The 15,386-nt window shown below is 45.3% G+C and overlaps 1 protein-coding gene across 2 annotated transcripts in view; it reads right to left on the bottom strand.

Annotated features, from left to right (window-relative positions):
• Positions 1 to 15,074, bottom strand: part of tcerg1l (transcription elongation regulator 1 like) — a 98,498-nt gene extending 83,424 nt beyond the window's left edge. Inside the window, exons 1-4 of one of the 2 annotated variants that reach the window (XM_028970411.1) lie at positions 14,679 to 15,074; positions 13,799 to 14,111; positions 11,669 to 11,815; positions 10,857 to 11,037 (exon numbers count right to left, since the gene is read on the bottom strand). In XM_028970411.1, the coding sequence (XP_028826244.1) occupies positions 10,857 to 11,037; positions 11,669 to 11,815; positions 13,799 to 14,071 (601 nt within the window). In that variant the 5' untranslated portion in view covers positions 14,072 to 14,111; positions 14,679 to 15,074. The remainder of the gene's footprint in view (positions 1 to 10,856; positions 11,038 to 11,668; positions 11,816 to 13,798; positions 14,112 to 14,678) is intronic. The other variant, XM_028970412.1, reaches the window with a different exon arrangement.
• Between the last annotated feature and the right edge of the window lie 312 nt (positions 15,075 to 15,386).

Raw genomic sequence — 15,386 nt, 5'->3', positions numbered from 1 at the left:
TGGCAACCCCGATCCAGCGACCTGGGTGGAGATCTGCATGATCTCGGACCTGAATCTGCGCACTTCACGCGGCGCGATTCAGAGTTGTGGCCGTACAATGGGTCTCGCCGTCGCGGGTGAGCGCTCGTTGTGGTTAAACTTATCCAGTCTCACCGACCGGGAGAAGGTTGAATTTCTCGACGCGCCGGTGGACTGTAAGAACCTTTTCGGCCCAACAGTCGAGGCAATGCGGCAGAGATGCGATCTCCAGAAGAAAGAAGGAGAAGCCTTCGACTTCTGTCTGCCTCGCAAGCCGGCGCCGCGCGCCCCTCCCCCGCCCCCCCGCCCGGGACCCCCGCCTCAACACCGGGGTTTCCGATCTGACTTCAGGTCACCTGGCCCGCGAGCCACGGGGAGGGCAGCTGAACCCCGAGCTCAACACCGGGCTACCAGCTCCAGACAGGGGACAAAGCCGTCATACGCGGCGGTTGCTGCACAGCACCGCCCGGCTCCTCCCCCCAGCGGTAAGAAGCGCCGGCAGACCTAGGGATTCGTTTCCCTCACACCAGGGGCGTCGCCAGCACCACGTGGTCTCTGGCCTCCCCCCTCCCTTGACCGACGTCACGCTCGCCCCTCCCCCAGCAAAACGGGCGACGGTGTGCACGTCGGCAGTACGTTCTGTTCAATGTTCAGCGGCCACTTTTGTTCCCCCGCTTCATTGCAGGACCAAAGCACCAGTTCACATCGTGCTTCCACTTACGCCCTCCCCTCAGCTCGTTCGGTCGAGCTTGAGAGTGGAGCGGGTAAGGCGGGTTTGTCCCTGTTCATTTTCCCCTTGCCGTTCTCAGGGTTCATTAAAAATGGCGCTGCCGCATCCACGCCTAGGGCTGAGGGCGCAGCCGCACAAACAAAAACGAAACTTAAGCGGAGAGTGTCATGCCTCTGCGCCTCCACCAGATGGTGCTCACGCGCCGCTGGTGGGGCAGATGAACCCCCTTGCGCGCCGTTTCGACAGCTGGCGCGCATGCGCAGTTCACCCCTGGGTCCTGGCGACGGTAGGGAAAGGTTACAGGCTGCAGTTTGCGGCACGTCCCCCCGCGTTTACCGGGGTGGTTTCGTCGCTGGCAACTGGGGATGCCGCTCAGGTTTTGGAGGCAGAAATAACCTCCCTTCTGAGCAAACGGGCAATAAGGCCCGTCCCCATGGAGGAAATGCAGCGGGGTTTTTATTCTCGCTATTTCCTGGTTCCAAAGCGGGACGGAGGGCTCCGCCCTATTCTGGACCTGCGTGTTCTCAACAAACACCTCAGGCGGTTCAGATTCAGAATGCTCACTCACAAGGGCCTGTTTCGCTCGGTTCGTCCCGGCGACTGGTTCACTACAGTGGACCTGCAGGACGCGTATTTTCACATCGGAATCTATCCTGCCCACAGGCGGTATCTCCGGTTCTGTTTCCACGGTGTGGCTTACGAGTTTCTCACGGTTCCGTTCGGCCTGAGCCTCGCGCCCCGTGTGTTCAGCAAATGTATAGAAGCAGCTCTGACCCCGCTCAGATCCTCGGGCGTCAGGGTTCTGGCTTATCTGGACGATTATCTGCTCTGCGCCCGATCGCGCGAGCAGGCAGTGCACGAAACGAAAGTGCTGGTGACCCACCTCACCAGCCTGGGTTTCAGTATAAACTACGCCAAGAGCGCACTGGTTCCGTCCCAGACCGTAGAATATCTGGGCCTCCAGATAAATTCTGTGTCTTTTCGCGCTTCACTGTCCGAGAGACGCGTACTGTCGTTAAAACAGTGCGTTGGTCTGTTCAGCAGCGGCAGAGCGGTCCAGTTCAGGACCTGCCTGCGCCTGCTGGGGCTCATGGCTTCTACTGTGGCAGTGGTCCCGCTGGGACTGTTGAACATGAGGGAATTTCAGCGCTGGGTGTCAGCGCTGCGTCTCTGTCCCCGTCGGCACCTCGGCCGTTCTGTCACGGTCTCGGAGGACTGCCTCACGGCTCTCCGCTGGTGGCAGAGGGCGGGCAATTATTTGTCCGGCGCGCCACTGGGTGTCGTGTCCGTAAGGAAGACGGTGACCACGGACGCCTCCCTCACGGGCTGGGGCGCCGTGTTCGAAGGCAGGACGGTCAACGGGCTCTGGCCATCACGGCTTCGGGACGCCCATATAAACTACCTGGAGCTGTTGGCAGTTTTTCACGCTGTGGTGCATTTTCTCCCCCACCTGCGGGGCGGTCATGTTCTTATCAGGACGGACAATACAACCGCGGTGGCATATGTCAACCGGCAGGGCGGGACGCGCTCACGCCGTCTGCACGGTCTGGCGCGGAGATTAATTCTTTGGAGTTACGCGCACCTCGCGTCACTGCGTGCGACGCATGTGCCGGGTTTGGTGAATTCGGGGGCGGACCTCCTCTCCAGGGGGAACCCCCTGTACGGCGAGTGGAGGCTCCACCCTCAGGTGGTTACTCAGATCTGGGAGAGGTTCGGCAGGGCTGCCGTAGATCTCTTCGCCTCGCGCGGAGACGCGCAGTGTCCCCTGTTCTTCTCTCTGAAAGACAGCGACGCGCCGTTGGGGGTGGACGCGCTGGCGCACCCGTGGCCGGACGCGCTGATGTACGCGTTCCCACCCCTGAGCCTGATTTGCCCCACACTCTCGCGAGTGAGAGAGGGCGGTCTGACTCTCCTGCTGGTGGCCCCCCGCTGGCCTGGGAGGCCGTGGCTGGCGGAGATATTTCAGCTTCTGTGGGACGAGCCCTGGCAGCTCCCGCCGCGCAGGGACCTTCTGTCACAAGCGCGCGGGGAGATTTTCCACCCCTCTCCAGGTCTGCTGAATTTGTGGGTCTGGCCCGTGAGAGGCTGAATTTGGACGCGGCTGGTCTCCCTGCCAGGGTGATCACCACCATCCAGAGTGCCAGGGCTCCATCCACGCGCACACTGTATGACAGCAAGTGGCGCGTTTTTGAACAGTGGTGCGAACAGAGGCGGGTTGTGCCCTTTGTGTGTTCGGTTACTGTGGTGTTATGTTTCCTGCAGGACATGTTGGACAAGGGCAGGGCATTTTCCACTGTTAAAGTGTATCTAGCTGCTATAGCAGCATGCCACGTGGGGTTTGACAACACGTCTGTTGGTCAGCATCCTCTCGTGCGCCGTTTTATGAAGGGTGCCCGCCGGCTCCGGCCGGCTAGTCAGCTTTTCGTCCCTTCATGGGACTTGCCCCTGGTCCTGCAGATGTTCTCAGAACCTCCTTTTGAGCCTCTGGAACAAGTGAGTGTGAAACTCCTGACCCTCAAGACAGCTTTGCTTCTCGCGCTGTCCTCAGCGAAGCGGGTGAGTGAGATTCATGCGTTCTCTGTTCATCCTTCTTGTATGAACTTCGGCCTGGGCGATGCTAGAGTTGTGCTGTTACCTAACCCTGCATTTGTTCCCAAGGTTGTTAACTCTGCTTATAATTGTAGCGCTGTGGAGCTGAGCGCTTTTCACCCCCCTCCATTTACTTCAGAAGAAGATCGGAGGCTGCACTGTTTGTGTCCGGTACGTGCTTTGCGGGTTTACACGGACCGTACCAGAGCTTTCAGGAGGAGTGACCAGCTGTTTGTGTCCTGGGCTCCTCCATACAGAGGTAAGCCGATTTCATCTCAGCGGTTATCGCGCTGGCTGGTGGAGGCTATCGGCATGGCCTACCATGCACGGGGTCTCCCGCCCCCGCAGGGGCTTAGGGCTCATTCCACTAGAGCCACGGCTACCTCTTGGGCTTTATTCAGGGGTGTTTCTGTACGTGATATTTGTGCTGCTGCTAGCTGGGCTACGCCACACACATTTATTAGGTTTTACCGACTCGACGTCACGGCCCCGCCGCTTGCGCACGCTGTGCTTAGTGTCGGTGCCGCTGATTAGTGTTGTTTCGGCTCCGTGTGCGTCCGGACGGAGGTACTTCGGAAAGCATGCAATACGGGAGTTGGCCATATCTTTCCCATAGTGAGATACCGAGCGAATGTTTGAAAGAGAACGTGAGGTTACTTGACGTAACCCCGGTTCTCTGATAACATGAGTGAGGTATCTCACTGCTTTCCCCTCCTTGCATTTTGGCACGGGGAAGAGCATGCTAGAGAAGGCCGTTCCGGTGGGCGGCGGCACCTGATATAGGGAGGCGGGGCTCCCGGGGTGCAGCTGCCATTGGTCCGTCTGCGACGGACGTGGTGTCATTGGTGCTTCCGCGATCGGTCACGCTGAGGGCGTTTCCCATAGTGAGATACCTCACTCATGTTATCAGAGAACCGGGGTTACGTCAAGTAACCTCACGTTTCATGCATTGCCATTTCATCCCAGAATTGACCACTCAACTTCAGGCACCCCATTTTTTAGCACCTGCAATTTTTCAGACAAATAGCACAGAGTGACTTGTTACGATTCATTACGTTCTTTTGATAAACACGGGCGCGCTGGAATGAACAAAGAACAAAATACAAGTTTACCAGTTTCCCAAAGGACAGCCTGTGCTGTGAGACATGCACATTCACCTGTTCTGAAGGTTAGCAGCCCCTCACCTCCTTTATTTTTTGCTGTTTACCACCACAGGTGCAGCGTGCACAAGAACGTTTTTGACCACCTGCAAGATGTTTTGTAAAAAACAAAGCTCTTTTAACTATGTGGGGACGTGAATAAAGGGTATGGAGTAACAGGGCTATTTCAATACAAAAAGCGAGGAATGCACAGCACCCTTGGATTTTTCAAAATGTCTTGCTGTGTGCTAAGTGCTACTTGAAAGTCTAAGGCCACAGAACTCTTTTGATTGCTATATGAATGAAATTTGAATTCTTCATTCAGTGCCTGTTTACCTAGCAAACAACAGTCACAACCTTAACATTTTTAGCAGCCCTGGAATCCCAAAGTGAGTCTCGACAGATGCTTGAGGCATTTTCTTTCTTTATTCGAGATTCATAGACGAAACCCTTTAGTTTCTCTACCTTACAGCACAGTGAAAACTGTATCAACATACAAACGACATTCACATATAAGCACACATTTTATCCATTCATTCAAATTACAATTAATGGGAAAAAAACTGAGATTGAGTAAACAAATAATTATACTTGCTGTGCTCACCAAGGAATGCAAAAAATGTATACTGTTATGATAAACTCTTCCTTTGTCAGATAAGTGGCAAAGTTCATTTTTGATTATATGAGGGCAGCATAACAGGGCAAAAATTAGTACAACTTAAGACCCAAACAAAGCAGTCTCTAATCATCGGCACTACTACGACATCACAGGACAAACTACAATCCCACAGGTACACAAACAATACTCAATGCTCAAATTCACAAACGACCCAATAACAACAAAAAAATACAATTGTGGTCCTTTACTAAATTTATCCTCCTCGCATCACTAAAGTTCCATTTACACTATTTTTGTGTTCAGGGGTCACTTCAATTTTCAATGACATTGACATAGCCTTTTAAAGCACATTTTTTAAACCTTCAGTGTGATTTTGAGTTAAGCACTAACTGGTGGTAAAAAAAAAAACACAGTTATGAATATTTAATGCCATTATACAGCTATTCATAGCACTGCTTTCAGGCAAGATGCTTTGTTTGAATTATACAGAAGGCTCTGATTTGTTGATGTTTCCATATTGCATTTGCACGGCATCGCCCTAGAGAACATTCGGGAGAATTGCAGCCATCAGCAGGCCCACAGTTATGGTTGTGCTAATTGTTTAATATATGCTGTCTCATAACAAGCAGCACTGTTCTGGAATATATTGCTAATTTCTGATGAGGATACTGTAACCTTGACACCCAATTGCCCATCAAAGGTGGAAAGAGCAATTCGATCTTGCTGCACTACAACATCTACCTGAGGGCCTGTTTATTAAATGCCAGCATGATCTGCAATAACCAGTTAGCAATAGGACATAATGGCTTCATAAAGCATTGGCAGCACAGATTTTCATGTACCAGATTAAACTTTAGGAACTCGCCGGAGCAAAAAGTGGATCAATACATATTTCACAAGCAACTATGAGGTCACCTTTACCAGTGAGGGAAGTTGTTATGCAGCATAAATCACTGTTATTATCTATGGGTAATAACCACAAAAATATTCTTGCTTTTGTGTATGGTGAGACGAACTGAAAGGAACAGCAAACAAACATAAAGTATTTTCAGAGCAGAAGCACCACGCTGAGAGGGTTTGAGAAAACAGCTATTGATGGCCTAGATATGTCCTTGTTAGTTAAGGACTGACAAATACACTCAATGCCACAGAACAAATTAAACCTATGCTGACCATTACTAGGAATGGTAGGACATTAAAAAGTTCCATTAAGTATTAAATGTATTTTTTATTTTAGCTGACCTTTTCTTGATGACCAACTTAAGGTATAATCAAGAAAGCTGTCAAACATCTGGCTTTTCCAAATAACTACACACCAAAAAAAGACTGTTTCTCTTCAAGAACCAGGGAACTACAAAGCAGTTCTTTCTTTTACATTTACAGAATTTATCAGACACCCTTATCAAGAGCATCTTACAATCAGATGTGAAGGAAGGCAAACAGGCAAACAGAAAATATGGAAATGTAATGGTATTATAATATAAATGCAATTACAATCAGTAGGAATCCCAGACTGCAAAGTGGTTTGACATACCACCACTGCAATTAGTATTTAAGAGGTCTGCTGAACCCACAGCCTCACAGTACATTACAAATGTGTGCTAATGCCCATCACATGCCAGCTGACTGAAACGGCAGCTCAGGCAAAATACCTCACTACAGATATTTCAATTCAGTGATACAGTGCTAATCACTAGTTGCAGTCATTAAGCAGCTAAGTGTTCAAGTGCTGTCAAGGTAAAAAAAAATAGACGAGCCTTGTGATTTTAGTGACAGCACTGTGTCTATCTAATAATTAACCTCTTGAAAATAGACATGTATATGTCAGAGGGCCAACAGATTTAAAGTAGATTTAACCGTTATTATAGGCTAGTGGTGAAAATATCATCAAATATGGAAATCTGTTATTACCGTCTCAGATGAGCCTATTAAAAGAAAGGAAAATTTTATGTTTGCATGAGTTGTTTCTTGGAAAATTTGCCAAGAAATTTGCCAAATCAAAAGTAAAAGTAATAGATGACACGACGTCTCTCCAAATTCAAGAGGCTGGAATAGTTTTCTTTTGTTTGTTTTTTTACGCACATCATCATTGAATGAAGCACAATAATTTTTTAGTTGTGTTTTATTGACATTTTAAACATTTTCATTTAGGTTTACTTTCTGTTAACAGAAAATATTCCAAAGGACATTATTTGATTTTATTGAGTCACTGATGTCACACCTACAGCCTCAATCACCTACACAGACACAGAATGCTTCAGCAGATCCTGTCCACATGATCCATAAGGACTCAAATTGGGACATGCTGTTCCCAATCCTTTTGGTACCCAAACCTGTCTTGCCGTATGCTTGTGTCTTACATTTCTTCAAGTTGTTTTTAAGGCCTTACTGCCTGAGTTTGTATTTTATGATTATGAATTACTCTTGTTGATACTTGGATCATCGCCTCTATTGAAGTCATGACACTAGTGACGTCCAACTGGCAAAAAATTATCAGAAACCAGAAGTAATGAATCCCTTAATCTGAGTTTATAATAGTACATCAAATAGCAGAAAGAAAAACCATGAATGCCATTTATGTGCATTTACCCTGCAATGCAGCTCCCTTTCCTGCTAAACAGCTATATGAGATTTTGGAGACAATGTGTCCACCACTACCACAAAAAATTTGTGTGTGTGTGTGTGTGTGTGTGTGTGTGTGTGTGTGTGTGTGTGTGTATGTGTATATAGAATGATAATGGTGAGGGTTTAGACAAGTTCCTTTAGTTTGTCACTTATGAAACTGAAAATATATTTTTTTTTTTCGAAATGGGATATGTAATGGAATGAGTCAGAATAAATTATCATTAATTTGTATTTAGATTTATTGTCTGCTCAGTTGGCTGATCTCTTTTCATGAGGACAATACTTATCACCATATCAACAGTCAGTCATGAATGGAAACAGCAGGACATGTTATGTTGTGGAATACCTTCCATGGAACAGTGGGCAAAACCAAAGATTTCCTTGTTTTTAATGAAGGAAAGTAAAGCCAAAGTAAAGCTCTGCATGAATTATACAGAAGGTGTGAAGGGTAGGAACAAATGTGTTCAAAATAAAAGAGGATTTTTAACTTCATTTCTCAGCATGGTCCAAGCCAAATTCAGAAGTCCAGAATTAGTGCTGATTGGAAAAATTCAGATGACGGTTATAATTTAATCCACATTCACATTCATTCATCATTGTGACTGCAATGTAGCAATTTTAAAGACCGTTGGTCATTGTAGAATAATGGGAAAAAAAGTCAGAGGGTTATTTCTCCCAAGGGTTAAAAATGTGTGAATGTCATCCAAGCCTGGGCACTACCTGGGGCAGTGGTGGCCTAGCGGGGGGCAGTGGTGGCCTAGCGGGGGCAGTGGTGGCGTAGCAGTTAAGGAAGCGACCTGTAATCAGAAGATTGCCGGTTTGAATCCCGATCTGCCAAGGTGCCACTGAGGTGCCACTGAGCAAAGCACCGTCCCCACACACTGCTCCCCGAGTGCCTGTCATGGCTGCCCACTGCTCACTCAGGGTGATGGGATAAATGCAGAGGACAAATTTCACTGTGTGCACCGTGTGCTGTGCTGCAGTGTATCACATGTGACAATCACTTCACTTTACTTTAGCTTGATTAGGGACTCCCATTAGGAAGACTGCATCTGTTAGTGAATCTCTTTAATGGCCTAATGCTATTTTGACTATTTCCCTGAACTCACCTGTAAGCAGACATGGAGAGTGAAGCTACGCCGAGCCAGCAAACAAATAAATAAACAACTATGTCTCATGAGTCCTATATTATAAGAAAAGAAGCTAAAAGAGCTTCAAGCTGTGAGAAGGCAATGAACTTTTTAAATTTGTTACATCAGTAATTATCACTGTAGCAATTGAGTCATATTGACATTATTATATTCTACAGTGTTTTTGAACAATGTAAACAGAGCCATTCGGACCCATTTCTAACCTTCCCTGGACCCTCATGTTTATAAAGCCTGGAAGGGGGCATATGAAACTGATATCCTGATATAACTGATATTGCTGCAATAACTGGAGAAGCCACAAACAGATGCTTACAGAATGCAAAGGTCTGACCTAAACTCTTCAATGCAAAGGTGCAGCACAAACCAGTAAACCACCACACTATCAATCTTCAAGACAAGCATCAACAAGCCTAGATGGTTTGGACCAATAATATGAAGCAATAAAAATGAAAATATAGAACACTGTATCGAGGTATGAAAATCGGTAGCATGTGGCGGCCAATCAGCAACCATCACACTGTCTCCTCACACCATCTCAGTAGGAGCTCTGCTGTCCAGGCCAGCAGTAGGAGTGAAGTATTCTTCACACAGTCAGCATTCTGCCAGGAGATGCACGCAGTGATTAAGTGAACCCACCCCCTCAAAGAAATGGCCCTCGCCACACTCAGACAGAGTAATTGATTGTTTAATTACGACATAAAGTCATGCAGTACACAGCCACTCCTCCCAGGGAGAATAACACCCCCCCCTTCCAGACCCTGGGGTGTTTGAGTAAATAAGCACTTAAACTGAGAAGCCTTAGAGCAAGAGGTTAATGCTCTCTGACACAACTTTGCAAGAAATCTCTTCCTGGCCCTTGGGCTTTTTGCTGCTGCGATCCAAGCATTTAATCCCTTCCTCACCACAACTGAGAAAAGTTCAATAGCAGAAAGGTTCAATACTGTGCCATATGATTTTTTCAGCCACTAACTTTTCTTTTTTCTTTTTATATCAAAGAATTCACAGTATAAAACAAAATGGACATAAAAACACCTTCACAAAGATCTATGGCACAACCTGCTCACATAAGCCTTGTCTCAACTGATCACAATGAGAGGTCAGTATGACCATGGTGACAAGATTCCTTGCTTCCATTCATATATATTGATTAATTGGTTGATTAATTTTATTTTTGTGTGGACAGAAAAGAACATTCATTAATCTGGACATATAGCTGTAAAATAAATAAAGGTTGAAAAAATGTATTATAATATAGTGTTCAGCAATCAAAATAGGATTAAATGTTTCTTTATATTTTCTAAGTGATTGTCATTGTGAAAAACTGCAGCACAGCACACGGTGCAACAAATTCTAACCCATCACCCTCAGCGAGCAGTGGGCAGCCATGACAGGCGTCCGGGGAGCAGTGTGTGGGGTGAGTGCTTTGCTCAGTGGCACCTTGGCGGCTCGGGATTTGAACCTGCAACCTTCTGATTACGGGGCTGCTTCCTTAACCACCACTGCCCCTGAAAGAGGTGTTAAACAAATATGCACACGAAATTAATTAAGTTAAAAATAATTATTTCTATCCTATAAATAGCAACTTAATCATTCAGTTGGCTTTTAGTTTAACGGTGTCTGCTGCTTTTGGAAATCACAAAAGGGTATTATAAAATTTGTAGTCCCTGTAAACGTTTGTACATTCTATTCCATGGTCCTTCGATATATGACACTAAATACCTATACGCTTATACAACAGAAGGCTTTGACAATCTGATGCATAGCAGAATACACACATTTATGAGTGTTTCTATAAAAGCACAAACCACATACAAAATTTTGCTACCTTAGATCATCACTTTCTAGTTTAGTCCTGTTTTGGCTGGAACCTATTAAAACCGCTGGAGTGGAAATGAGTGCTGGAACTGAAACATTTGATAAATGGTATTGTCACAGTGTCCAAGCCCACAAAAAGAAAGGCAGAAGTAACAAGTTCTTGTACTAACCTGAAATGCGCTGTGGTGACACCAACAAAGTGTTGAAATTCCTGGAGGCAGAACCTGGCCTAGATATGCTCATTGTCATTTGATTTGTCATCAGCAGGGGCTTTTCTTGCCGATGGAAAATTCCTGCTTCTTCTGGAGTCATCCAGGTGGTCTCCAAAGCCAGGGTATTGTTCAAGTAGACCTGCAATTTTGCAAGAACTGGCTTTCAGGTATAGCAACAAACTCGGTAATATAAAGAAACCAAATAATGTCTAGCAAATAAAAATTTCATTAATGTGTGAAATACATGGTATGAATGTTATAAATATATATTGTATATTATCATGTTCGCTGTGTATTGTGATGTACAATACAGACCAAACATTTGGACACACCTTCTCATTCAATGTGTTTTCTTTATTTTCATGACCATTTACACTGGTAGATTCTCACTGAAGGCATCAAAACTATGAATGAACACATGTGGAGTTATGTACTTAACAAAAAGTGGAGACCTGGCCTCCACAGTCACCGGACCTGAACCCAATCGAGATGGTTTGGGGTAAGCTGGACTGCAGAGTGAAGGCAAAGGGGCCAACAAACACCTCTGGGAACTCTGTTGGAAAACCTTTTCGGGTGATGACATCTTGAAGCTCATCGAGAGAATGCCAAGAGTGTACAAAGCAGTAATCAGAGTAAAGGGTGGCTATTTTGAAGAAACGACAATATAAACAAGTGTCCAAACTATTGGCCTGTACAGTATGTACAAGTCCCATGTTCTGGTATGCTCACACCACTGCAGCAGGTGTTCAGTTCCCAGATTTGGATTTTACCTTGTTGTCTGGGACCCTCTTCTCCACCCAGCCCTTTCCCAAATGTGGGTGTAGCACAGAGTGATAGACATGAGGAAAGACAGGCAGGATCTCGACGCCTGAAGATGGCTGAAATCCCACTATCTGGGGTCTTGAGGACAGCTCCCACTGAATCAAATAAGAGAAACAACCAGTGAGGAACAACTCAATTTGACTAATAGAGACAATTGTTATGATAGCTATGAACATGCCATCATTATAAGTTGCATGATACAGACTGATGTGGATATCATTACTCATCACTAATGAATATAGCCCACACAATATCATACAATACCTTGACCCCTCTATTACATTTATACAGCCAATATCCAGTACTGCTTAACTATTGTGAATTCATAATAGGGATGAAAATGGGTTCAAGCTTTTTTTTCTGTAAATTACACGTCCTAAAGGGCAGGAGGAAGTGAATCACTTAGTGTTGGAAAGAAGCAAATTTGTACAATTTGCAAGCACAGTGATGGACACTGTGAACAAGAGACAACGCTCAACAATTTTGCTAAATTGTAGCATCTTTGCTCTGGAATGAAGTAAGTTGAGCGTTCCGTTGCACCGGGTGAAGTGGAATACCATTAACCCAAAGACCAACTCACTGTCAGCAAGGAAAAACTTCTCTCAAGTGATAAAAATAGCACATTGTTTCAAGCCTGTGCTTTCCAGAAAAAAAATCCCTTTGTTGTTGATTCCAATGGCTTCTAAAGCTTTTAGCGCTTTTTGGAGAATTGAAGATTGTGACACAAGCTGGCCTGTTTGGAATCTGCAGACTTCCTGGCATGAAGGGGAATGGAGACTGTGATACTTTCATTAAAAATCAATTAAAAGGGTTAGACAAGACTTTGAAAAGCACTGCTTTGCAGCTCCATGCTCATTTTATAGTACAGATGGATATGTATTTGTGCATAAATACACTGTAATGCAAAGGTTTGGAAAAAATTCTGTTACTGTACATAACAGTTATGTGAACAGAACTTCACTTACAGCTGACATTTCTTTTCACCATTTTAATTAAAAAAAAAATTTTAATCTGAAATATGGCATCAATTGATTTATCAAGCTTATAAGATGATAGACATGTGAAAGGTGTATAAATTCAAACTTCTGATTCTGAAAAATGACATTTGATGTTTACAAAGCAAGAAAAGATATCAAAGTGTTTACAGGTAAAGTTGTAATGTAATATGAAATAGCAGATACCACGAATAGTGGGGGTCATTTTGAGGTCTGAAGGATCAAGACAGATCTCTGAAAAAACTGTTCAGATTGCTATGAAGTCAAATATAAATCCTGGAAGAGGAAATATGTGATTGTTAGCAAACATCACATTGTGTGTACAAGATAACAACCCAAAATTCACCTCATCATCTACAGTGGAATACCTATAGAGGTGCAAGCTGAGGTTTTGGCTCACAGTCCACAACCTAAATGCACTTCCAAATATGTGGCTAGATCTAAAAAAAATCGGATTCATGAAAGTCTAAGAATTCTACTCAAGTTTTTTTTTTTTTCCACAAATATGGGTAAAAATACCCCAAGCAAGGACTAAAAATCCCAGCTGGCTACAAAACACATTTTTCAAGCCAAAGGCTATTTCTGAACCCAAATATTTGATTATTGATTTAGGGGTATTTTGTATTTGTTACTGATAGAAATAAAGAAATGTGCCATCTAAAAATAAAAGCCTCCGGGTAAAACCCCTAAGTGGCTCCAGACACCCATTCTGTGTACAAAATGAGCTGTCTGTGGGGCTGATACCTGGAGATGTATTTTCTCTAATCCTCTAAACGTATTTCCTCTAATAAAATGTCATTCTTTATTTACTCATTTTCCTGGCAGTCATGCTGATGAGGCCAATGGATCCCAGTGAAAACCAGTGATTTGGTGGCCTTCTGGTTCATAGGTGAGTGTGTGGCAAAAATTTGAAAAACATTTGTGGGGGGTTCCTATTTTCCCTATTCCTATTTTCAGGTAGTCTCATGTTTTTTTTTTCCTTTGGTGGTAAAGCAAAAGAACTGGACTTGAATAGATAAGTGTATGAGAGCACATTATCATCATCAGTTAAGCACATCATAAAATGGCAAAGATCAAAAGTACCTGGACGCTAGGCAGGGAGAACTGGGAGAGCACCGGATCCGCTGCGGCGGAAGGAATCCGCACCAGGGGAAGGAAGGGGTCGCATGAGAGCTGCCAGCTTGAAACAGCTTGCAGGAGTGGAGGCGGCCGGGAGGAGATGAGGAATGGAGGGGGTGCCATGGCACCCACCCGGCATAGCCTGGAGGCGCTGGGCATCATCCACAACCAAGGTGGAGGCTCTGCACCCATTTGCCACAGCTGCTGCGGACTCTTTACGCGTGGGAGAGGAATCATCCCTACATTCTACTCAAGATGCGCTGCTGGGGGGAGGTTCCTTAAATGTAGGGTTGGGGGGAAGGGTCACACTGTCAAACAGGTTGGAACATGGATTTCTAGATAAAATGCTTGTATCCTGCAAAGAAGGAACCAACACAAGTAGCAAAATAATTCCCTTTGGGATCAAGACAGTATATTTTATAGTCTGTCTGTCTATCTATCCTATTTTCTTTGCAATGACCGAGTGTGACAAACACCACATTTTAAAATCAAATCTTTCAGATTAACAGATTGAGATTACAAATCTTGCCCAAACCACTAAAACCGCACGGGTCACCGGCAAAATAACTTCATTCAATATCATAGCAACTACAATGATCGTGGTAAACTGGGGAGGCAAAATTCATCTTCAAATACAAATGAACGCATAGGGCAGACCACCCCTTCCAAAAGAATATATAGAATGATTCGGAATATAAGTAAACCTCGCATGCGACTTGCGGTCAGACCAGCACTGATCTACATTACCAGACATAAGCATAGAACTTATCAAACACGAGCTCTACCAGCGTGGTGGGAAAAAAAGTTATTTAGGCCAAACATTATTAAATGATGTCCAATTTACCTGTTTTTTTTTATGGGAGATTTCCTCCGGTCCCCAAAACTATTCAGCCTACCAACTCGTTCATAATGCGCTGTTCTTAGTAAGAAGGAAATCCTCAACCGAAAAAGAATTCCGATCCTCCTTCCTTCCCCAAACTGGCTGCGTGCGTCAGAAGACCCCTCTGGATGTCTGGCGCATATGCCGCCTGTCACCGGGTATCTCTCGCCCCGTCTCAGCCTCCTCCCCGCTGCGAAACGCCACCCTTAAAAAGCACGATCACTCTCCCACCGGCGTGTCCGCGGCGCGTCTTCGAGTTCTTCTTCTTCTTATTATTATTATTATTATAAGAAAGTGTGAAAAGCGGTAGACTTTGCCGCCCGTGCGGAGCTGAGAGGCAGTGTGCGCGGCGCAGCGTAACCGGCCAGCCTCGGTGCGTCACGGCGCGCTCAATCTGCGCCTTTTAAACGCCCGACGTCGACCCGCGTGTTTTGTCTGCGATCTCAATGGGAAAAATACATCATTTACGAAACCTCGTGTTTTCACTCCACAGCGGGCTCCATCCTTCTAAACGATGATATTTTGTAACGCCTCTAATCACTAAGAGTCTTATTGTCCGAGTATGAAAGCACATTATTATTTTTTTTACTTTTTCTACCATTAATAACTTGCTGTGACAAATCCCCAGAATTACCGCTAGGGGGAAGACGCGAGCTGATGACGCGGTGGCAC

This window comes from Denticeps clupeoides, chromosome 2 (assembly GCF_900700375.1).
Source record: "Denticeps clupeoides chromosome 2, fDenClu1.1, whole genome shotgun sequence".
NCBI lineage: Eukaryota > Metazoa > Chordata > Actinopteri > Clupeiformes > Denticipitidae > Denticeps > Denticeps clupeoides.
This window is presented reverse-complemented; position numbering and strand designations above follow the sequence as displayed.